The sequence below is a fragment of the Abramis brama genome (genome assembly GCF_963993115.1).
Source record: "Abramis brama genome assembly, chromosome: 17".
NCBI classification, from domain to species: domain Eukaryota; kingdom Metazoa; phylum Chordata; class Actinopteri; order Cypriniformes; family Leuciscidae; genus Abramis; species Abramis brama.
In genome coordinates, this window is record NC_139979.1 from 1,356,788 (window position 1) to 1,382,711 (window position 25,924).

General features: G+C 35.7%; 1 protein-coding gene across 1 annotated transcript in view; it reads right to left on the reverse strand.

Moving 5' to 3' along the window:
- eif3ha (eukaryotic translation initiation factor 3, subunit H, a) overlaps positions 1–25,924 on the reverse strand; it is a 77,550-nt gene that overhangs the window by 47,794 nt on the left and 3,832 nt on the right. The window contains exon 2 of the mRNA XM_084089627.1: positions 17,257–17,413. Coding sequence (XP_083945753.1) covers positions 17,257–17,413 — 157 coding nt within the window. The remainder of the gene's footprint in view (positions 1–17,256; positions 17,414–25,924) is intronic.

The following is a 25,924-nucleotide window of genomic DNA, read 5'->3' on the forward strand; positions in this document are numbered from 1 at the left end:
TCTATGCATGAGTCAAACTCGTGTGAGCTATACGACATCTGGATCACACCACTGGATCACATCTAGTTTCAATAGTGATTAAAAGTCTGAAAGTTAGAAATTTTTGGATGAATTTCATATAGCTTATTCTTGCACTCCTCTTGCCACTTATCCAATATATACCGACTAATAATAGGTCTCCATCTTTAATATTATACGTCCCTGCAAAAGCAGATTCTCCTGTTGAATTGATATTTGTATTCACAGAAATTTCCCCAAAAACAAGAAGCTCCAATTCTATTTTCTAAGATTAAGAAAAAACTTTTTGTGGTTAATTACGGTAACTTGCATGAATTAATTGTTTACCACAAGACTAGAAATGTGCACTAACAAAATAAAGAGGCAATTTTGATTTCATGCTGTCTTTAATGTAAACGTGCTGTCCACAATTGTAAACGTTCAATCCTCAATCGCACCTTATAATTCAGCCTCAATTTTCCCCCCGCAAGAACAATTACAGTGCTTTACAACTATAGAACAAAAAGAGTTAAATAAACTTATCACTTCATCTAAAACAACAACATGTTTATTAGATCCTATACCAACTAAACTACTGAAAGAAGTGTTACCTGTAGTGGAAGAGCCTCTCCTCAATATTATTAACTCGTCTTTATCTTTAGGTCATGTTCCAAGAACATTTAAACTGGCAGTGATAAAACCTCTCATTAAGAAACCACAATTAGACCCGCATAATCTAGCAAATTATAGACCCATTTCAAATCTACCTTTTATGTCTAAAATACTAGAAAAAGTTGTGTCCACTCAACTGGGCTCTTTCTTGCAAGAAAATGATATCTATGAAAAGTTTCAGTCAGGATTCAGGCCGCATCATAGCACTGAAACTGCGCTCGTTAAAATCACAAATGATTTACTCTTAGCTTCTGACCAAGGCTGCATCTCAATACTAGTTTTACTCGATCTAAGTGCTGCGTTCGATACTATAGATCACACAATACTCTTAGATCGACTACAAAATTATACTGGTGTTCAAGGACAAGCATTAAGCTGGTTTAGATCATACTTATCAGACCGCTACCATTTTGTCTATTTAAATGGAGAAAAATCGATCATAATTCCAGTAAACTATGGAGTGCCGCAGGGATCTGTGTTGGGCCCTCTGTTATTCTCAATATATATGCTGCCACTTGGAAATATTATAAGGAAACATGGAATTAGTTTCCATTGTTATGCTGATGACACTCAAATATATATTTCATCACGGCCGGATGAAAACGCTAAATTATCCAAATTGACAGAGTGTGTTAAAGATATAAAAGATTGGATGACGCGTAATTTTCTTTTATTAAATCCAGACAAGACAGAGGTAATACTTATCGGTTCAAAAAACCGCCCACAAAACCTCTCACAATACAACTTTGACATCATAGGATGTCCTGTTACTTTATCCTCTACAGTAAAAGACCTGGGTGTTATACTCGATTGTAACCTGTCTTTTGAAAATCATATTTCGTATGTTACAAAAACAGCCTTTTTCCACCTTAGAAACATTGCTAAGCTACGTAATATGCTATCAGTTTCTGATGCAGAAAAGTTAGTTCATGCATTCATGACCTCGAGACTAGATTACTGTAATGCTTTATTAGCCGGTTGTCCTGCATCCTCAATAAACAAGCTACAGTTAGTCCAAAATGCAGCCGCTAGAGTTCTTACTAGATCAAGAAAATATGATCATATAACACCGATTTTATCATCACTACATTGGCTACCTATAAAGTTCCGTATTAATTATAAGGTATTGCTACTGACTTATAAAGCCCTAAACGGCTTAGCTCCAGTCTATTTAACGGATCTTCTATCACCCTATAATCCATCGCGCTCTTTAAGATCACTAAATTCAAGGCTTTTGGTCATACCTAGGATATCCAGATCAACCAAAGGAGGGAGAGCATTTTCACATTTGGCTCCAAAACTCTGGAATAGTCTTCCTGATACTGTTCGTTGCTCAGACTCGCTCTCCCAGTTTAAAACTAGATTAAAGACGCATCTTTTCAGCCAGGCATTCATATAATATTGTTAATCTCACAGTTTCAAACTACAATCCGGCCTCTAGTTCATAAATGCCAGAGGAGAACTGGCCCCCGACTGAGCCTGGGTTCTCCCAAGGTTTTTTTTTTTTTTCTCCATTAGGTCACTTGATGGAGTTTTAGGACACCATTAGGTCACTTGATGGAGTTTTTCGGTTCCTTGCCACTGTTGCCTTTGGCTTGCTCAGTTGGGGATATTTTGGGGATATTTAATTTTATTCTATCAATCAATAAATTCCACTAGAAACAAACTTTGTTGTATTATTTTATTTTAATACTGTGAAGCTGCTTTGATACAATCTGTATTGTGAAAAGCGCTATACAAATATACTTGATTTGATTTGATTTGATTTAATATTATACGTCCCTGCAAAAGTAGATTCTCATGTTGAATTGATATTTGTATTCACATAAATCTCTCAAAAACACGAAACTCCAATTCTAAAGCCCAGGTTTTGCTGTCTGTGGAGAGCGACTTAAGAGTGATTGGAAAACACAGACATCAGTGGCACTCGAGACGTGACTTCATGCGTTCGAGCGCTTCTCTTCATCCGACTCTGGAGTCACGACGGCGTGATTCCCGGAAGATACGCGCTCGTCACTGTGGCTGATCTTCCAGCACTCGTGATTAATTATGCTTTGAGAGATCGAGGTGCAGAGCAATCCACTAAAACCCTGGACAGGACACATTCAGTGGTGGCATCAGGGACCATTAATAAATCAGGCCATTTAAGTAGAAGATGGGAACAGCGCCAGGGTCATGATGGCGGGCCACGTCCCCTGAGAATCCAAACGGGAAATGGCTCGTGATTCCTCACTGATTAACTTACCCTTAAGGTGCGCATTAGAGCCGAGGTTCAGGAGTCTGACTGGTTTCCCGGCGAAACCTCAACGGGTTTACAATTAAGTTTTGTCAGATTACGGTTGAAATGTCAAAGTCAAATTTAATTCTAAAGTCAAAGTCCCCCTGTTGTGAAAATCCAGAATTTAATGTTGTTTATATGTTTTTAATGTGTTTAAACCATGTGTAAATTCATAAGTCGACACCATTGCTGAGTATTTTCTCCTTAAAACTGCAGTGAACCAAAGACAGTCTCAAAAACACGCTTTGAAATCGCTGGTGTTTCTGACGTCACAAACTACCTTGTAACCAATCAGATCAACGTGTGATCGTCAACCAGTGGATCTCTGAGTGAGTGAGTGAGTGAGTGAATGGAGGCGGGGCTCATTTGCATATTCATAGAACCGCACATACTAAAAGAGGCAAGGGTGTCGAGTTACATTCAAGATATTTTAAGGCATGAAGACATTCTTTTCAAGGAAAAAACGCTTAAATGTGTCATTTTGGTGATCAAAGATGAGTTTTAAAGGATAAAATGATTGACTACAGGGAGACTAAGTTAAATCACTTTGAGGAAATGGCTGATTGAACTTCCAAGAAAGAAAAAGAAAAAGTGGTAAAATATGGTAACCACATTAAAAGTAAAAATAACTGACTTGAAACTGTTGAATTATTGAAAATTAGTGCCACTTAAAGTGTCATACCATGACAGGATTACCACCTCATGGATTTTCAATAACTCAACATATTCCATCACCTATTTCCTAGTCCTACATATACCATTAATTATTTTATGGTATAAAATGACTTGTGCTGCGTTTAAGTCTGTGAATCACACGCCCAGAGCAGTTAAAAAGCTTTTTGAAATCTAAGGACGTGCTTCAAGCCAGAGGAGTTCAGAATCTGCATTTCTTGTTTGTAATTTTACTTGCAAACAAGAAAACCCGCAAACACGGTTACTTGCATTCCTGTACGGTTAGCCTGTCAGTAGCGCGGTGCTACAATATTGGTTATCGCGACAGCCCTATTCACTAAACAATGAATGTGCTCTTTTAACACGGACATTTAAAATGATTTTTTGCTTTAAGGACTAGCTGAGTGAACTTATATTTATATTGACTTGATGTGTGTCGTTTTCTATAAACATTCAGGTATAGAAGTGAACAAAAAAGCCATATTTAAGTAAAATTGTGCCCCTATTTTAAAACCCACCAGCCGCCATTGAACATGTCATCAGGAGTTGGACTTCAGTTGGTCAAGTTGATTACAAAGCGGTTGAAAGCCTCTGACCCGCCCGGCGTACATGTGAACAGCACAAGCCAAATGGAAAGTGTGTTTTATTCAATGCACAGCGTTAGATAAGCTTATCTAAGGGCCACATTGTGGGCTAATCTCAGAGAAGAGCACATGACTGGCAGTGCCCGTCCCTGCAGGGTCCGTTTAATCGATAACCGGCGCACACCTGAAGCTGTGTCATCCCAACCTCGCTCCACATGAGCTCAGTGAATCTGCAGATCCCTGGAAGCATGAATCAGGATCAGGGTCACCACTTTCTTTGATGCGTGCAGATATTCACTGTAATCAAGCAAACTGCATCTTTTCTTCCCGGCGCTCACGCTGATACTGGGATGAGCTCCGGTGTAATCAATCCACTCTCTCCGACTGTTTCCACGTCAGTCTGGCAGACGAACAGGGAACAAAACCCTGGAAAGATGTAAAGTCTGTGAAATGTGGAGCTTAAGCTTCAGAACAAGATGCTCGTCCACCTCAGGAAGGTCAAAGGTGTGGGGTCGGCGCGATTTTATGATGTTTTTGAAAAGATTCTTCCGCTCATCAATGCATTTATTTCAAAAATCAGATCAAAAATACAGAAAAAAAGTGAAATATTATTCCAATGTAAATCATCTGTTCTCTATGTGAATATATAGTAAAGTGCAATTTATTCCTGTGATCAAAGCTGAATGTTCAGCATCATTACTCCAGTCTTCAGTGTCACATGATCCTTCAGAAATCATTCTAATATGATGATTTGATGATCAAGAAACATTTATGATTATATCATGTGCTGCTGCTGAAGACTGTGGAAACTGATGCATTTTATTCAGGATTCTTTGATGAATAGAAAGTTTAAAAGAACATTTGAAATAGAATCTTTTGTAACATTATAAATGTCTTTACTGTCACTTGATCAATTTAATGCATCCTTGCTGAATGAAAATATTTCTAAAAAAAAAAAAAAAAAAAAAACTGAACTCAAACTTTTGAACAGTAAATACTAAAAATAAATGTCAATTCACCTTTATATAGCACTTTATATACACAATACAGATTGTTTCGAAGCAGCTTTACAGTAATTTGAGTAAATGTTGCAATAAAGTGCAATTAAATGCAAGCAGAAATTTTATGTCCTATTAATTTATTTGTTATAACTTTTTGTTCTTTTACTTGATTTATTTCATGATATAGTATTGATTTACTTTGCTGTCCACTACATTTTATTAAAGGTATTTCATTTTGAGAGTCAATTCATTTTAAGTGGTATTTCAAATCTTTTTTTTTCTTCTTTTTTTTGCATGAAAAAATAATGCATTTCACACCTTGTTTGTACGTGCATGTCATCGTACAACATTGCATGATGTGTTAAAAACTAAGTCCTAAAGAACAGATGACAAGCACATAAGCCGCTTTTCAACCATCGGGACAAACCGTGTCCATGGTTTCCTCCATTGGTGGTTTCTAAAGCTTTGGTTTTTGTGTTGGATTATCTTCCCTATGATTTGACCCATCATGTGTTTTTGTCACTTAAAAAAAAAAAAAAAAAACACTTTTTTGTCACTTTGTCACATCACTTTTAAGTTTGATCGCATTTTCGCTTCGGTCAAATTGCCTTTTGAATGGGAGTGCTTGGGGCACGACTATGACAGCATCAAAAATCACTATTTTTAAAACACTAATGCGGCTCGACACCATGAAACTGTGCTGGAAGTCTCACCAGGGGCTCTACACATGAACTCCAGCATTGAGAACAGTGTGTGTGTGAACACAGAGTTTACTAAAAAGAAAGATTTTGAACAACTCTGTCTCTGTGTCCGCCGCCATTTTGACAGTCAGAAATAGTCGATCTCCGAATGCAACATAACAGGGAGGAGAGTAAAGATGGAAAGCTCCTAAAGCTCATAAATTCACGGATAATTTGTTGTTTTGTCGTTAGTGAAAATCAATACTGACCTTGTATTTGAAAAAGGATCCTCAAATAAGAAGCAATACTAAAATTCAGAGTCAGTTCATTCGCATTCGGAGATCCACTATTTCTGACTGTGATAATGCCGGCGGACACAGAGACAGTGAGTTGTTCAAAATCTTTCTTTTTAGTAAACTCTGTGTACACACACACACTGTTCTCAATGCTGGAGTTCATGTGTAGAGCCGCTGATGAGACTTCCAGCACAGTTTCATGTTGTGTCGAGCCTTCTTAGTGTTTTAAAAATAGTGATTTTTGATGCTGTCATAGTCGTGCCCCATTCACTCCCATTCAAAAGGCAATTTGACCGAAAACGAAAATATATAATTCCATTCTAATTCTGCTTTTAAACCAAAGTTTGCCTCGGGTAGATTAACAAAAAGACCCTAGGTTGCATTTTGGTGAGAGTTACGCATTAAGTTATTGGGCAACTGGCGAATGCATGCTGGGATTCGACCGCATCTATCATTCAGAACTCAGAGCCTTGCTGTAGTGATGCTGTACTAGACCATTGCATTGTTTTGATTCTAGTATTGATCCTGAAGTACAGGTGCGTTTGACTCCTCTACATGGAGAGAGGAGTTGCCCTGTTCAACGTGATCCGCCTGTTAACTCCGTCTCATGGATCACAGTCGCAGCTCATCAGTCATTCAGTCGCATCAAGCGCACGGTGTGTTTCTCCTGCATGATGAGTAATGGGATGTGGAGAAGTGCTGCCGAAGGAAAGTTTCTTTATGCCGCCTCCTGATTTTCTGTTGGTTATTCCCTGAAGTTTAACGGATGACATTACTCGGCTTCCTTTGTATTGTGATCGTCTTAAAATGGAAGATAAGCTGAAAGGCTGAGGTTTGTTTTTGTTGGAAATATTTGCCTTTCTACAGCACTGTGTGAAGTTATCTACCTAATAAGTGTGTGTGTGTGTGTGTGTGTGTTTCACTTTTTCTTCTGCTGTCATTTGGATAAATGAATATCTGTAATGTATTCCACCACAGAATAAAACATTTTAAAAGATAATTGCGACATCTCAGTATTGAGTTTATATCTCAAGATTCTGACTTTATATCTCAGTATTGAGTTTATATCTCACGATTCTGACTTTATATCTCAGTAATGTGAGTTTATATCTCACGATTCTGACTTTATATCTCAGTATTGAGTTTATATCTCACGATTCTGACTTTATTTCTCAGTATTGTGAGTTTATATCTCACGATTCTGACTTTATATCTCAGTATTGAGTTTATATCTCACGATTCTGACTTTATATCTCAGTATTGAGTTTACATCTCACGATTCTGACTTTATATCTCAGTATTGAGTTTATATCTCACGATTCTGACTTTATATCTCAGTATTGTGAGTTTATATCTCACGATTCTGACTTTATATCTCAGTATTGAGTTTATATCTCACGATTCTGACTGTATATCTCAGTATTGAGTTTATATCTCACGATTCTGACTTTATATCTCAGTATTGTGAGTTTATATCTCACGATTCTGACTTTATATCTCAGTATTGTGAGTTTATATCTCACGATTCTGACTTTATATCTCAGTATTGAGTTTATATCTCACGATTCTGACTTTATATCTCAGTATTGAGTTTATATCTCACGATTCTGACTTTATATCTCAGTATTGTGAGTTTATATCTCACGATTCTGACTTTATATCTCAGTATTGAGTTTATATCTCACGATTCTGACTTTATATCTCAGTAATGTGAGTTTATATCTCACGATTCTGACTTTATATCTCAGTAATGTGAGTTTATATCTCACGATTCTGACTTTATATCTCAGTAATGTGAGTTTATATCTCACGATTCTGACTTTATATCTCAGTAATGTGAGTTTATATCTCACGATTCTGACTTTATATCTCAGTATTGAGTTTATATCTCACGATTCTGACTTTATTTCTCAGTATTGAGTTTATATCTCACGATTCTGACTTTATATCTCAGTATTGTGAGTTTATATCTCACGATTCTGACTTTATATCTCAGTAATGTGAGTTTATATCTCACGATTCTGACTTTATTTCTCAGTATTGAGTTTATATCTCACGATTCTGACTTTATATCTCAGTATTGTGAGTTTATATCTCACGATTCTGACTTTATTTCTCAGTATTGAGTTTATATCTCACGATTCTGACTTTATTTCTCAGTATTGAGTTTATATCTCACGATTCTGACTTTATATCTCAGTATTGTGAGTTTATATCTCACGATTCTGACTTTATATCTCAGTATTGTGAGTTTATATCTCACGATTCTGACTTTATATCTCAGTAATGTGAGTTTATATCTCACGATTCTGACTTTATATCTCAGTAATGTGAGTTTATATCTCACGATTCTGACTTTATTTCTCAGTAATGTGAGTTTATATCTCACGATTCTGACTTTATTTCTCAGTATTGAGTTTATATCTCACGATTCTGACTTTATATCTCAGTATTGTGAGTTTATATCTCACGATTCTGACTTTATATCTCAGTATTGAGTTTATATCTCACGATTCTGACTTTATATCTCAGTAATGTGAGTTTATATCTCACGATTCTGACTTTATATCTCAGTAATGTGAGTTTATATCTCACGATTCTGACTTTATATCTCAGTAATGTGAGTTTATATCTCACGATTCTGACTTTATATCTCAGTAATGTGAGTTTATATCTCACGATTCTGACTTTATATCTCAGTATTGAGTTTATATCTCACGATTCTGACTTTATTTCTCAGTATTGAGTTTATATCTCACGATTCTGACTTTATATCTCAGTATTGTGAGTTTATATCTCACGATTCTGACTTTATATCTCAGTAATGTGAGTTTATATCTCACGATTCTGACTTTATTTCTCAGTATTGAGTTTATATCTCACGATTCTGACTTTATATCTCAGTATTGTGAGTTTATATCTCACGATTCTGACTTTATTTCTCAGTATTGAGTTTATATCTCACGATTCTGACTTTATTTCTCAGTATTGAGTTTATATCTCACGATTCTGACTTTATATCTCAGTATTGTGAGTTTATATCTCACGATTCTGACTTTATTTCTCAGTATTGAGTTTATATCTCACGATTCTGACTTTATATCTCAGTATTGTGAGTTTATATCTCACGATTCTGACTTTATATCTCAGTAATGTGAGTTTATATCTCACGATTCTGACTTTATTTCTCAGTATTGAGTTTATATCTCACGATTCTGACTTTATATCTCAGTATTGTGAGTTTATATCTCACGATTCTGACTTTATATCTCAGTAATGTGAGTTTATATCTCACGATTCTGACTTTATTTCTCAGTATTGAGTTTATATCTCACGATTCTGACTTTATATCTCAGTATTGTGAGTTTATATCTCACGATTCTGACTTTATATCTCAGTAATGTGAGTTTATATCTCACGATTCTGACTTTATTTCTCAGTATTGAGTTTATATCTCACGATTCTGACTTTATATCTCAGTATTGTGAGTTTATATCTCACGATTCTGACTTTATATCTCAGTAATGTGAGTTTATATCTCACGATTCTGACTTTATATCTCAGTAATGTGAGTTTATATCTCACGATTCTGACTTTATTTCTCAGTATTGAGTTTATATCTCACGATTCTGACTTTATATCTCAGTATTGTGAGTTTATATCTCACGATTCTGACTTTATATCTCAGTAATGTGAGTTTATATCTCACGATTCTGACTATTTCTCAGTATTGAGTTTATATCTCACGATTCTGACTTTATATCTCAGTATTGTGAGTTTATATCTCACGATTCTGACTTTATTTCTCAGTATTGAGTTTATATCTCACGATTCTGACTTTATTTCTCAGTATTGAGTTTATATCTCACGATTCTGACTTTATATCTCAGTATTGTGAGTTTATATCTCACGATTCTGACTTTATATCTCAGTATTGTGAGTTTATATCTCACGATTCTGACTTTATTTCTCAGTATTGTGAGTTATGATATCTAATTTAATTATCTGCAGTTTTACATATTGACATTTACATGTTGACATTTTTCAGGCTTGAACATTCAAACCTGTCATTGTAATCAAAATGATCAAACAGATGCTTTTTATTTTATTTATTAGATTTAAAAAAGTATATCAAGTAGTACAATCCAACATTTGGACTCATACTAACCCCTACCTAGTGATTTTAGCACATTTTAGCCATTTTACAATTTTAGCAGAGTTCATTTTGACATTTACTTAATTGCTAGAGAGTGTTTTTAAACTATTTAGACCCAAAAATTTTATTACAGGCTTTCAAACCTCTGAATATAATATTCAACCACTTCTACACAAACATTCAAAGGTTTGGGGGCAATTTTTTTTTTTTTAAAGTGACAGTAAAGACATTTATAATGTTTTAAATGATTTTATTTCAAATAAATGCTGTTCTTTTGAACTTTCTATTCATCAAAGAATCCTGGTTATAAATATGAAGTAGCCTATAAAATATAAAGCAGCAGCAAAACTGTGTTCAACACTGATAATAATCATAAATGTTTCCTGAGCATCAAATCATCATATTAGAGTGATTTCTGAAGGATCATGTGACACTGAAGACTGGAGTAATGATGCTGAAAATTCAGCTTTGATCACAGGAATATATTACACTTTACTATATATTCACATAGAAAACGGCTATTTAAAACTAACAATTTCACAGTATTACTGATCAATTGCAGCCTTGAAAGAAACTTTCCAAAACATTTGAACTTTTGAACGTTAGTGTATTAAACTCCTCCATATTTGAGGCTATGTGACAGTTTTAATTTAATTGTTAAATGAGTGGGTTCACTCACACGCATAATATCTTGCAATATCATAATTAGCATGAAGAATAGTGAAATTTCACTTAAACGACTAATCTACTTTGATCTATTCTCTGCTGAACTAGAGTGCATCCGTACAGTAGCTGATCTCAGGCCTGCTCTTATCACGGCAAGTGTATCTCTGTCTGTATTGATTTGAGCCTCGACAGCATTAGAGCGCGATATTTCATACGCCGACGGAGAGATAAAGCGGAGTCTCTGAGCAGTCGTCCTTGGACAACCGACAGCGGTTTGCTTTCTGGTGCTGCTATATCTGGGCTTGTTAGCGCTCAGCTCAGCCAAACGGCTCAACTGTGCTAACAAGCAGCATCTAACAGCAAGGTCATCCGCTCAGAGTGTGTGTGTGTGACCTCGTCATGACTCCTGACACCAGACCGACGAGGGTCCAGGAGATAATTACACCGCCACCAGTGGACCAGGCCAGCGCAGAAAACTAATACACACTCGCTGCCACGGATGGACAGAAAGGCGTAACGTTTCGGCTGCAAAGCGAAAACAGCAATAATCGCAAGTCGAGATGGAAATAATTGCAGGTTAACTATAGAGGCCTCCAGATTGCGAGCAAATTGTTTTTTTTAAGGTGAGACACGGCAGGCAAAAACATCGTTTTTTTTTTTTTTTTACTGGTCAATTTTGAGATTTTTGATTATGTCTTCAATAACATGTCTTCTTTCAGACTTGTGGTGAAAAAAAGTCCGAAATACACATTTAGGTCTTTATTTTACTACACTTTGTCTGTTTGCGTCTGTAGATTTCTCATAAATTCAACAAAAGTTGGTGTTCTTAAATCAACACGCTGCTCCCTGTCATCACACGCACCGTTAGGAAGCTCTCTCTCTCCTGTACAATCCTGTCGGATCCAAATATGGTCATTTCCTTTATATCAGCAACCAATCGTGAAAGTAAAAGGGCTGAACGCGCAATCTCATTGGCTGATATAAATCTTTAAAGCCCGTTTTCTCAAAATGACTTTTCTCTCAAACTCCAAGTCCGAAATCTCCACTTCAGTGGCACCGATATACACCAAACTTTCCAGTCTTGTACCTAGTTATATTATGAAGACATTTACAGAGGGATTTGTAAATATATTATTCCTAGCTTGATTTATATAACATTTTATTCCAAAAAACATGGCGAAAATCTATTTTAAGGCTATTGACCGTATATTCTGATTTACAGGATAACAAAAGTAGATATCCATACATCCCTCTGTAATTTTTTTCCCATCTAATATGTGAACACAATGAAAAAATAATTTTGAACCTTGCTTTATCCAATGCTCAGATTTCGTTTTTTTAAATATATGCAAATTAACGCATATTTAATTAGATATTGCCTAATTTGCATATTTAAACATTACAGAAAACGTGTAATACATTTTTTTCTCATCTTGATGTAGGTAATCAACTGGGAAAGTTTCATGGTGATATCTGCTAGTTAAAAATGTTACCCTATTCACCTGTAGTGTCTCGCCTTAAGCCACATCTGATCAAAACAGCACTGACGCAGAACCCAGGAGAAACATTAGCCACGTTTCCACTGTCGCTAGCCAGGGCTTTAAACACGCCTCTCTGGAATAACGTCACACTAACACATCATCTCACCAACAAATGGAAGATTTATCAGAAAACGAATCAGAAAGAAATCACTGATCGCAAACAAACATGATAAAAGCGACCGTTTGCTGGCATTTTTGTTGTTTACTTGAATATTTAAAACCCAAGCATTGATGTTTTACCACAGGTTTACAATAAAAACTGATGCATTGATCATAATTAATTAATTGTCAAAATTGCACATTAGCCACACAGAAATAAAGTGGTTTAAAAAAGTTGAACTAATTTTCCATGTTATTTTTTAATCAAGCTATGCTAAAAAAAAGATAAGTCTAAAATATTATTGGTCATATTAGTCAAGATAAGGACATAACTACAGAATTAGGAACAAATGGAAAAAAAGTGCAAAACTATATCTTTATGAAGAGACAACGACTATAATGATGATAAAGTTAATACACACAATTGGCTTGTTTGTAAATGCACTTTAAGCACCACAAATGACACATTAGATACTATTTAGGATTGTGTTTTGTGCGCATTATCTTTGTACAACATTTCCATCCTTGTTTATCAATCGTGACTGACACGCGTGTGCTGAACGTAGATTGACCAGCCCTCTTTTATACACTTAATTTGCTTTATTGGCAAGACCAATATTTTTACATATTGGCAAAGCATCCTGAGTGTTGAAGTCGATCAGCAGAATCTCTCGAAACAAAAGCAATGATTCAGAGAAGCTGGGCGATGAAACGCTCCTTATGTGACAGTCGGTCTTTAATACAGGCAGGAGAAAACCACCAAAGAAGAAACACACGTAATGAGCTTCGAGAGGCGGGAGGAGAAATATGAGTCAGTGTATGAGAGATTCAGTCGTGAACGACACGCCACTAATCTGAGTGTCATTGTGCCAATCAGAAAGGACAACCAGCGAGTCATAAGCAGTCTGATCCGCGGATACGTGATGCACTAATGACACAATTATAGGCTACGTCAAGATTAGAATTTTTAGAACAAAAGCAAATTCACTGGAATTAGTTTGGATGTCGTGTCAAATGCAATATTCAGGGTTCCTGCAGGTTTCAGTTAGTCAAATTTAAGACCTTTTTAAGACATTTTAAGACCATAAAGATTGAAATTTAAGACCTACACGACGCATTGCCAAAAAAATATTCAAAATCAAAGAATTAATTTTATTTCAATGAATTCAGTAATTGAAAAAGCATTAACTTAATTTACAGATAAAGCAATCACATTAGTAACCTTCCACACCCAACAACGTGTCAGAGAAAAGAACAGAATCAGATATAATTTTTTTTTAATAAAAATTGTACTCTGCATATTATAGGCCTACTGTAAAAACACATAATTAGTTGATTTTAGTTGATCATAACTAGAGATGAAATGGCATGAACATTTCATTTAATTATTATAGTGCCAAAAATTATCACTGTTATCACAGAATCCTGTTCAAAAAGTACTAATACTACACAATGAAATCAATTCACCAAGTTTTATGTCGAAAAACAGCAAATAACAAATAAAATTAGCATCAATACACACTAACATAAACATTAAAATAATACGATTAAAAATGATAGCCAGATTTTAAAAGTGTCTTGCAACATGTTATATACTAACATGTACAAGTTCAAATAAAGTTAACAAAAAAGGTTTTTATAAAAAGATAAACCTCACATATTTCAGACTTTATCTTTTTTGACTCATTCTTTTTATAAAAAATGATTTACTGACATTTACAATACACTTTAGCTTATCTTTTATTATTAATAATAAAGTTGTGTTTACCGCGCTTACTGCGCGCCTACATTTGAATGAACTTGAGCGCGAAAAAGACGCGATATGTGAAATGCCTCTTGGCGAGCGACTTCGATACTTATTGCTACTTTGTAATAACTTTCTGCGGCCAGCGTTTCTGGAAATGAACAAGGGTAAAATCTTTTTTAAGACCTGACTAAATGAAATTTAAGACCACGGATGAAAATCTGCCTGTTTTTAAGACGTTTTAAGGCCTTAAATTTAAAGAATTTAAGACTTTTTCAGACTTTTTAAGACCCCGCGGGAACCCTGTTAATATAGTGTGTAATGCAAGCAATGAAACAAAACTAGAATCCTCCCATTATATTCAGCATTGAAGACGACGATATGCAGTTGTCTAGACCTGGAGTTTCCAAGCATTTTTCCCTTTGCAAGGGATCAAAACTTACCTAAAAATCCCTTCCTAAAAATCCAAATTACATAAATCAAATTAAGTCTGGGTTTAATGTTCTAAAGGCATTTCAGTCAAAAAATAAAATGACTAAAACTTCTCTGGGAAAGCACATCTTTTCTCCATGCACTTACAAAACAAATCAAAAAGGAAATCAAAAAAAAAAATAGCGACAAAATATAGTGACACTTTATTTTACAGTGTCCTTGTTACATATATTACATGTACTTACCATAGTAATAAGAGTAAATTATGCATAATTACATGCAACTAACCCTCAACCAAACCCTAATCCTACCCTAACCCTATAGTAAGTACATGTAGTTGCTTAATATTACTCAGTACTTAAATATATAATTACACTGTAACAATGATATATTAAAATAAAGTGTAACCCACTATTTTAAGGTGATGTAGTTACATTGTACTCCCTGAAATAAGTGCTGAGTAATATTAATGAACTACATGCACTTACAATAGAGTTGTTTAGGGTTTGTTACTTGTACTTACTATAGTAATAGCAGTACATTATGCATAAATACATGTAGTAATGTGTAACTGTGACTTTAAAATAAAGTAACCAAAAAATTAAATAATCATCATCATCATCATCTCCACTTGCGGCCGCAGTTTGAGACGCCCTGGTTTAGACAGCTTCATTTATCACAATGGGAATGTTTGTGAGAATCAAACAGTTAAACTGTAGATTTGCAGTGACAGCTTCAGTAATTACAGCCGGAGCGCTCGAGTACTTCTGCGCGACTCCGAAATATGAGCGGTTTTGTTTTTCACGCCGCTAAGAGGATCATAGGTGACCGTTTAGTCACTGTCTTGATTTAATGATGTGTAAAACAGCAATTAATTAATTCAGGAACACCGCTCGCAGTTTGCTTCGGGTGTGTGGAGAGACATAAACTACAGTTGCCCCACACACAAAGTACGTATTTTAATGCAACTTCTATTAATCAAAACAAATCGTGAACATAAAATAAAAGCAAAAAAGCACTTCCCCTTTTCACAGCTCTCTCTCTCGGCCTGAAATCAATATGTAATCGTCTAGACCAGGGGTTTCCAAACATTTTTATCCCAAGGGATTAAAAATATCCCATCCTAAAAATACAAATTACTCTAAAATTAAATAACTTGGTTTAATGTTCTAAAGGTATTAAAGTCAAAAACTAAAATAACTAAAAATTCTCTGGGAAAGATTTATTTAGCACATTTTCTCTATGCACTTACTGATAAAAACTAGGATTAAAAAAAAAGTATAATAAAAAAATAGATTACACTATATTTTAAGGTGATGTGCTTACTGAAATAAGTACTGAGTAACATTAACTACAATACTTACTATAGAGTTAGGATCTGGGGTTACACTATTTTAAGGTGTCATTAGCCACGTTTCCATTACCCTTCAAAATGCGCAAATTTAAATTGCGAATTGAAAATACGCCCAATGGAAACACGTCATTTTCACAAAAACTCCCATTTATCGCAAAAATGTTTTTCCGCTCGTACGAGGAGGTTTTTCAGGCAGTTCGAAAAAGAAATATTTCGCAAAACTGCAATGGAAACAGTTTTTGCGCATTTACAGTCACCTGACGTAGATGACGCGGTGTGTTTGGACAGAATACGAGACAGTTCTTTATTAAAGTCATAAAAGACAAAAGAATTACAGGAATAATGGATTCTAAACCTCAAATAAATGCCACAATCAAGACCTCGCAGCAGAAATGAGGGAGAAACACCCAGAAACTCCTCATATGAGCCGCTCACAGGTATAATAAGGGTCGTTCCTCACCATTAATGATTGGATAACACACACACATCTCCTTCGATTAATAATAATGGCTAGTGCGGCGGCTGCTGGGATATAGTACATAAACCTCCATTTTGGAGTGATTTAACTTATCGCGAGAGGAAAAAATTAAGTTTTAGCCGCATAACATCGGTTAATGGAAACGCCATCATTTCACAATAGTTTGTCGACATTTAGAGAAAAAAAAAAAAGAATCACAAAAGTTTTGTGCAAATCTGTAATGGAAACTAAGTACGGAGTAATATTAATTAACTACATGTACTTAGGGTTAGGGTAGGATTAGGTTGAGAGGTTAGTTGCATGTAATTATGCATAATCGACTGTTATTACAATAGTAAATACATGTAGAAATGTATAACTGTCACCTTAAAATAAAGTGTAACCAAAAAATAAAATATCATCATCATCTCCCCAAAGTAGGTATTTTAATGCCAATTCTATTAATCAAAATGAATCGTGAATATACAATAAAAGCGAAAAGCAATCCCCATTTCACAGCTCTCTCTCGCCCTGAAATCCACATATAATCGCCCTCTCTCTCCGTTTCCCAGAGTGCCGAGTGCAATCATCAGTGATTAACCGTGCCGAGACTGGCGAGCGCCTCACCTTCGTCGAACTCCACATCGTCTTCGGTGTGTTGAGGGAACGGGAAGCAGTTCGTGATCTCCAGTCGGTCTTCAACCACCAGGCCGAGTAAAACCCCCTGGACCACCTCAGTGCCCTGGCCCTCCTCCTGGTAGTGCTTGATGATCTTCAACACCACCTGCACACACACACACACACACACACACACACGATCAGGGACATTTCTTGTGAAACCAAGTTTGTGCCTGGCGAAGCAAACTGAATAATATCTGATGCAATTTCTCTCCCCTAAAGGCATTTGAAATGTCTTTGTGTCGCCTTTGCAGGAGCGCCGGTGAGCAGAAATAATAACATTTATATACATTTATTGCTGAAAGATTAGCGAGGGGTAACCAGGTACACAACTGCACACACACACACCTGGTTAGCATCTCACTATGCATGTCAAACACCACGTTTCCAGAATCTACGAATCGAACACCAGCCGTACGAAGCAATTCGAATAATTCATTATTTTGTTTATTGGGTGTAATAGAATAAGGTTAACATGCTTTAATGTTCAACAAACACATTATTAAAGGGGTCCTTGATTGTGATTGCACTTTTTTAACTTTAGTGTGTAATGTTGCTGTAAAATAAAATAAACAAAAAATTAAAATAATTAAAATAAAATAATAATAATAATAATAATAATAATAATAATAATTCTCCCAAGTAATGCTGTAATCCAGGGTACATTATAACAGGTTAAAATTAACAACAGAGCCAAAGTATTATACACAACTGTTATTTGTTTTCAGATGTAATTACACTCACATAAAACTAAAATGTTTGTACACAACTAAATGCAACATTGTGACATTGTTCTTTCCGCATTTGAAACACTGATTAAATCGATTACATGAGATATGATTCATTTCAGTAAGCTGTACAGTATCTTTCAACATTCCCATGATGTCCATGCATGTTTTTTGTGCTATAATTTGTAATGAAGTGGAAGAAAGACTCTACATTTACGCATCAAAACGCCATTTATTGTTTGAATTTCGTAATAAAATGGACAGAACTTGAAAGCGGAGACCCAGAAGTAACAGAGCTCAAAGATCTACGATTATTGAATGTGAGGCATTACAAATAATGTTTGATAGAGGGAAAAACTGCAGATTCATATGCTCAAATACAGCCGGCTTTAATGTCGTATTTCCTATTTCTCTTTATCACTTCCATAAAACAGAAAATACTGTCAAAAGACCATATCGGTATCGGCCGATAAATAATGGATTATTTCCTTCAGCTGAGACACTTCACTGTTCACAATTATGTGTTTGAATTGCATGAAATATGATTGTAATTGCTTCAAAAAAGGAAAATACAGTAAAGTACAGTAAAGTGCAGTGCAAGTCTGTCATATCGGCTACATACAATTATAATGAGAGCATAATATAATTGTGTGCTTGAAACATGGTGACTTGTTTTTGTAATCATGCTCTCAAAAATAATATTTATCGGCCAATATATCGGTTATCGGCTTTCAAATATAAAGAATTATCGTTATCGTATCGGCCAAAATTTTAATATCGGTACATCTCTAGATTTTACAAATAAAATGTTCTATAAAACAGGCGAATGGCATAAATAAACCTTCAGAATAAGAGATTAAACTGAAGTTTGGTGTAAGAGCTGCTGATTTCATACTCAACTCATTTTGAGAAAGCCTTGCATTGTAATCGAAATCTCCAGATGCTAATAAATTAAATGCATTAAATAAGTTTAAAAAAATATTTAATTTATTTATTATTTTTATTTATTTATTTTATTTTATTAAAATTAAATAAATGTAATAATAATAATAATAATAATAATAATAATAATAAATAAATGCATAAATAAATGCAAAATAAATTAAATACACACTTTGTTTTCTTTCCATTGGTCTGAAAAACATGTTATGGAAGCAAAATCTCAAAAGTAACCTGTGCATGAAAGCTCTTTCCCAATTAGACACGTTTCAAAAAACAACATTCAGATTTTTTGCATATGTGCAATCAAAATGCAGTAAAAGCAGTGATCATCTCAGCGGACACTTGCTATCGGATCTCCTGAGACGGATGTTAATACCAGGCTTATGTTCACATGTGCTTTAGACGAGTCTCAGGAGAATATTTATATGTGCAAGCTTCAATTTGCAGATTGGCAGAGATGGAAAATATCAATCTGTCTGAGTTCCCCAAGTTCGAGGGCTAAGACGCGAGATTGCTCCTCTACGCTAACATGGTACTTTGCGACCACTCAGAGCAGAAAAGCATGGAGAAAGACCTGGGGTTAATGGAAGAACAAATACACTCACTGTCTAATTATGGCGTCTGTAAAGCCTCTCTGAATACCAATCCACCGGGGTTTATTCCGTTCTACAGAAGCAAGAACATCTTCAATCACCTTAAGAGCGCCAGCTCACTCGCCCCAAGGCATGATGGGATACATTGGCGTTTCTCAGAGGGGACACATTTCATATCACCAATATCAGATGGGGGACTAAAGCGCATCAGTACATCTGTAATTACACACGGAGAACAAGGTAGTAGGTGAAGCATTTAAAGCGAACGCACATATTTACTGATAAGAACGGCAAATCCAATTCCAACCTATAGGGTTCTGCGATTATTATATACCATTCGGTTCTAGGGCTGTCAAAATGTCTGAAAAGCTAAATACGAATTTCTTTCTTAAACATTAGCAAAATTCAAATTATATTTGAATTATAAAAGGCAATACTTAATGTTAAAGGGGGAAAAAAGTACTGTATTGTCTCCTATGCCCACAAGAGGGCGCAAGCGAGCACAATATATAAATTAAAGCATCGCATCTTTTATTGAAATGAAATATTCACTTTTTAAAGTGCATTGACTTAAAACAATTGTTCTTAAATAAAATATAATTTCCTTAATGTGTATGCAAGGAAAATTAGGTTAAAAATCGCACATAAAACTTGTGTTCGTGTATCAGTATAACAGCCGCGCGGCGCTTTACTGCATAAGCTAACAAACACAAACAAAAAGTTACGTCATCATGTCTCGCGCCTCTTGACACACCAAAAATTTGAATGCACGGGAATTGCTTTCGAATGTGCTTTTTTATTTGATTTAAATTTGACGAATATTAAAAAAAAATTATTTGACAGCCCTATTCGGTTCCATTAAATAAGCTAACAAAAACAAACCACGTCAGTTACGTCATCATCAAGTCTCGCGCCTCGACACCAAATTTTTATTTATTTATTATTATTCAACGAATATTTTAAATTCTAATTATTTGACAGCCCTATTCGGTTCGAAATTCTATTTTTTATTTGACAGCCCTATTCGGTTCTATTAATGCTTATATTTTCCATTTCCAGTATTCTTTTTCAGAACACTGGGATTGACCAATCAGAGTCGAGTATTCCAGAGAACCTTTAGATCAATTATTTCTTGTCATTAAAGGAATCGCAAAGCCACCAAAATCATTAAGTGAACAAAATTCCTTACGATTCCCATCTTCATCCCGAAGCCACATGGAACAAATCCACCATCATTTACCACAACATTCATAAAACTGAGAGCCGGAGGCAATATTACACACAATTCTCCGGGTGCAAGTAACATGTCAAGCCCAAATGACCTGCCAGAGCTCAGCACGTCCCAGCTGTAAAGATATATGAAGCTTTTCACAGTGGTGTTGAATTAATTATAGGTGGACTCCCTGTAAACAAAGTTACAACCTTTAAAACTCCACACAGATGGTGGTCGAACACATGGCACCTCATTTCCACATGAGCTTCAGGCTCTATATGTTGTTTTCCAGAGATTATTGTTGCTTCTTTGAGGGTTTGTAACAGGTTTTAAGGTCAGACAGAAAAAAAAAGAAAAAAAGGTCAATATTCTCTGAGCTGAACCCGACGAATCTGATCATTTCAAGTTGAGTCGTCGTGCTGGAAGAATTGTGAAAAGCTTAAATCATTCAGGAGAAGTCACACACACACCTGCTTCCTCAATGAACTGAGATTTGCTTGGATGGGCAATACAGTCGGTGACAAAATACAAAGCCAGCGGCAAAAAAGACGGCTCAAACACTTACACCGTGTGCTGCTAACTACACGTGATAAAAGGCTATTTGTCCTGTCCAGTCGCGACGATTCTATTTTAGAAACGGTTTCTATTTTTCTGCGACGTCGTGCTGGAACAACAAACACAAAGTGTGGCGATGATAATCTCAGGCATGGGCGAGGCTAGCCCCTTTTTAGGGGTGCTTCAACACCCCTAAAAAGGAGCTCAGCACCCCTAAAACTTGGAGTAAGAAATGTTGTTATTCTAAAATTTTTGTTCGTCTTTGACAAGGTTAAATAATGTTCTTCATCTTCAATCCGCAGCAGCGCCAAGCAGAGCGCAGGTCAGAAACAGAGGCGTGTGTGTGTGTTTGTTCATCTGAGCCTCATTGGTCTTTCACTTCTCGTCAATGTCAGAATATTTGAGATGACCAATCAAATTAAAGTAGGCGGGCTTTATGTTCACAGAAGCTGCTGAGCGCGAATTTTACATGGAATTTTAGCAGCACGACTGACGCTTCAGTTTATAGTGCGAGTTAAGATGTAAGTAGCTAAACTAAACATTTTATATTTGACAGTTTTTTAGGTCATAAATGTTAAACGAATGACAAAAATAATTAGAAAACTAATAAACTTGTCTATTTTCGCCATTTTGAGCTGAAAATAGGCCTATATAACGTGTAATATTATGTCATTGTGAGGGGACAAGAAACATTAACAAAGCCGTTTTCATAGGCACAAGATTAATAAAGCATGTGTACATGTTGAGAATTAATATAATACAATTTGTAGCCTTCAGTAAATTAAAAAAGTTCAGCTTTAGGAGGGGAATTAGAGACAGGGCAAGATCAGGAGACTGAGAGAAAAAGACAGAGTGATGGAGATGAGGAGAGAGCAGGTTTTAAATATATTTCTTATCCTTTTTTGGCCTTCAAACGTCTTGAAATGCACATATCAGAGAAATAAAAATGTTTAACCCCATAACAACCTCAAATTTATGACCTCTTTGATTATAAAGCCCTGTCTACGGCCATATATTAGGCCTAGATCAATAATGAATGTGTACATATTGTGAATGAATTTAATAAACTTAGTTACCTAGCTTTCCTGGTAGCTTTGTCTGAGAAAATGATTCATAAATCAACCTATCAGTTGACCCTATGTTTACTTTCTTCACTGACAGACAAAAATGAAAAGCCTATATCAGTCAAAGCTCAGCTTTAGGAGGGGAAAAGACAGAGCAAGAGAAAAACAAAGAGAAAAAGAGTGTGATGCTGATGAGATGTGAAAAATAATCAGATGCCCACTTACATGGTTTTAAAGCTGTTGTTATCCAATTTTTTTGGCCTTCAAAACATCTTAAAATGCACATATGTAGATCAGAGAAATCTAAATTTTCTCGGGGGAGCATGACCCCAAACCCCCCTAAATTCCTCGCATTCGTTACCTCAGTGATTATAAAACCCTGCCATATGCATGTTACTGGATGAATGAATGAAACTAGTTAATAATGAGCATTAGACCATAAACTAACTTTTTTGTTTCCCTCATTGGGGGCTGAGCCCCCCTAAAATGAAAATCCTAGAATCGCCCCTGATCTCAGGTACTGTTTATGTGCTTTATTTAATGTTAAAAGCGTGTCATGTGACTCTGAATATCATTTAGTGCTCCAGCTTTGAAGCTGTAAAAGCAACAGTGGATAATTCACCTCAGATCTTGAAATTAAACAAACGGAAACAAGAACGTTCAACTACAGTGTATTATTTGACAAAGATTGTTTTAGTAACTCAGCCCATGTATTTTTAATGCTTAAATGGTGTAATATTTGTGAATTTGATTATGAAGCAACTTATCCATTTTCTTGCGAGTGCCGTCGAGATTAGTCTCTGGTGCTGCTGTGCACTCGCCGCGAGACTCCGCCCACACGCTGTTCTGATTGGCTGTGGGTTTTGATTGATTGACGCATCTCGCAGTAGCGTCGCGTCTAGTGTGGACAGACAAATTATTTGTCGCTGGAATCTTTATCGCATCGCGTCTGGTTACTGGTAAGGCTATTTTCATGGCAAAAATTGTATTACATACATATAAATACGATAAAACCAAGCAAACAAACAACAAATCATATTATACACAGTGTTTTAAATTGTGAAGCGCTTAATACGACCGAGAAACGTGAGGGAATGCTAATGTCACTAATTTTCCAATACAGTCACGACAAAACAAAGCCAGCGGCAAAAAATGAGGCACAAACACGGAGAAACGCTCAATACAGAGGATAGATCGATATAGATAGTTTTATTTAATGCCATGTTAGCATCCAAGGCTATAACTGGCAAAAATTAAATGACAAAAATACAAATATCATATAAATACAATAAAACCAAGCAAACAAACAAAACAAGTCATATTATAATTATTATTATTATTATTATTTTTAAATTAACATATGATACAAAACAAAACAAAATATCCAAAACCTTTTCAGGCATAATCTTACTAATAAATCCTTAATACAGTCGAGAGACGTGAGGGAATTTCACATTTGTCACTAATTGTCTGAACAGTTGTAACTCATTAAGAGCAGCGTTCAGTTCCCCGTCGCTCCGATCGCAGTGTCTGAATCATCACTCGTTTGATTCAAAGCGATTAATGGCTGATTAAACAACTAAACATGCTGTGCTAAACTGCTGCACTCCTCATTCATGCTAACCGTTTCAGTGTCTTGCAATTCTTCGCCACTCTTTCATCAATGCAGTGGTTTTATATGCAATTTCAAAACAAAAAGCCAGATTCTTTTAAAAGTAAAAGTCAACATCATACAAGACCCATTTTACTTCTTTAATGACATATTTCACATTATGTAGGGTGAGCGGCATGACCAAAAATATCACAGAATAATGAATTATAGAACGGAATCAGGCAATATAGTTAGTTGTTTTAATAGAGTTCATATTAAAGTAAGCTAAATTATACTTTATATTTAATTAAATGCATCAATCTAATTGATTAATTTTCCTTTTTTATGCAACTTGGATACAAACCTAATGATTTTTCATTATAAATTAATAAGTTTGGCATCAGTGCACAGAAACAGCTTCACATAATGAAACATTCGAGTTAAAAACAAACAACAACAAAACATTATATTAATAGAAATGCATTATAAATCTGATAAAAGTGTTAATACAGTGACAGACTTCAATCCTTTAGATACAAATGATGTTCGGCTATTCATGTCAAATCAACCAAATTTCTGAAACGTCCTTGATTTTGTTACATTTTTTTCTGGATAGTGATGAAAGACAAAATATTAAATATCACATATGCATATTGACGGAGTAATCCACTGTTGGGCGTCAAAATGACTATTTTCACCTGAGATTTGGTGCCAAATTAGAAATATGGCAGCATCATTATTTTATGTTTACACAGAAATTGGTAATCTAGAAGTGAAATCTGTTGACTTTAACAATCTGTGTTACATAATATCGCCAACAGTGGCAGTTCAAAAATTGTGGAAATTTATATGATCCCTTCATTATGTGTGTCGAAGAAAGAAAGTTGTAATTGTATTTTGTGTTGCTGTAAATATTTACTTATAATAAAATAATATTGGCTATTATAATATAAAATATCATGTGACCCTGGATCACGTCACCAGTCTCGAGTCGCACGGGTAGATCTGTGGCAATACATTGTATGGGTCAAAATTATCGATTTTTCTTTTATGCCAAAAATCATTAGGATATTAAATAAAGATCATGTTCCATGAAGATATTTTGTAAATTTCCTACCGTAAATATATAAAACATTTATTTGTGTGAGTGAACGCAGCACAATCGCCAACATAAATGCAGATTTTCTCAGTTCAGTTTTGATTTTTTTGCACCCTCAGATTCCAGATTTACAATAGTTGTATCTCGGACAAATAGTGTCCTATCCTAACAAATATTGACCCATGTGACTGGTTTTGGGTCACGTTATCTGAGAGCAACCGTGATGCCACAATTGGCTCATTAACTCCCATGAAGCCCATCAATCCGTCAGTCGAGCCGAAGGGTCTGGGGTTTTAACACAGGTTCAAAGTGACACACACACACACACACACTCCTGTTCTCCTCCTCTATCAGGAGACAATCCCAGAATACCTAACGAAGACATGCTTTCCAGACAACACACACTACCATCAAAGCAGCACAACACTTCATCTAATGATCCCCGTGAACTCGGGAGAATTGCACGCTTGCCAGTTCTATTTTTGATAAGAACTTCTGTTGTGCAATGACTAGCCTAGCGCTCTCTCTCTGCGGCGTATTGCGAATGTTCGAAGGCTTCCTTGCTTTGAAACGCGCCTCAGCTGAGGGCTGACGCAAACACACGCCTGAAGCTATCAGGTTAACTCGCTAACACACTCCCCGCGGATCACCTGACGTGAACGCCTGTCCCTGTCAGCTAGCGGAGGAAGGACACTGATGACTAGCGCTCTGCTACGCCGAGGCCTATGATCCATCTTCATAAAACAGTGATGAAACGGGATCTCTGACAATCGCACGCTAAACGAACAGCTTTTGACAGTGTCGTAATTGTACAGCGTTAAAAATGAGCTCG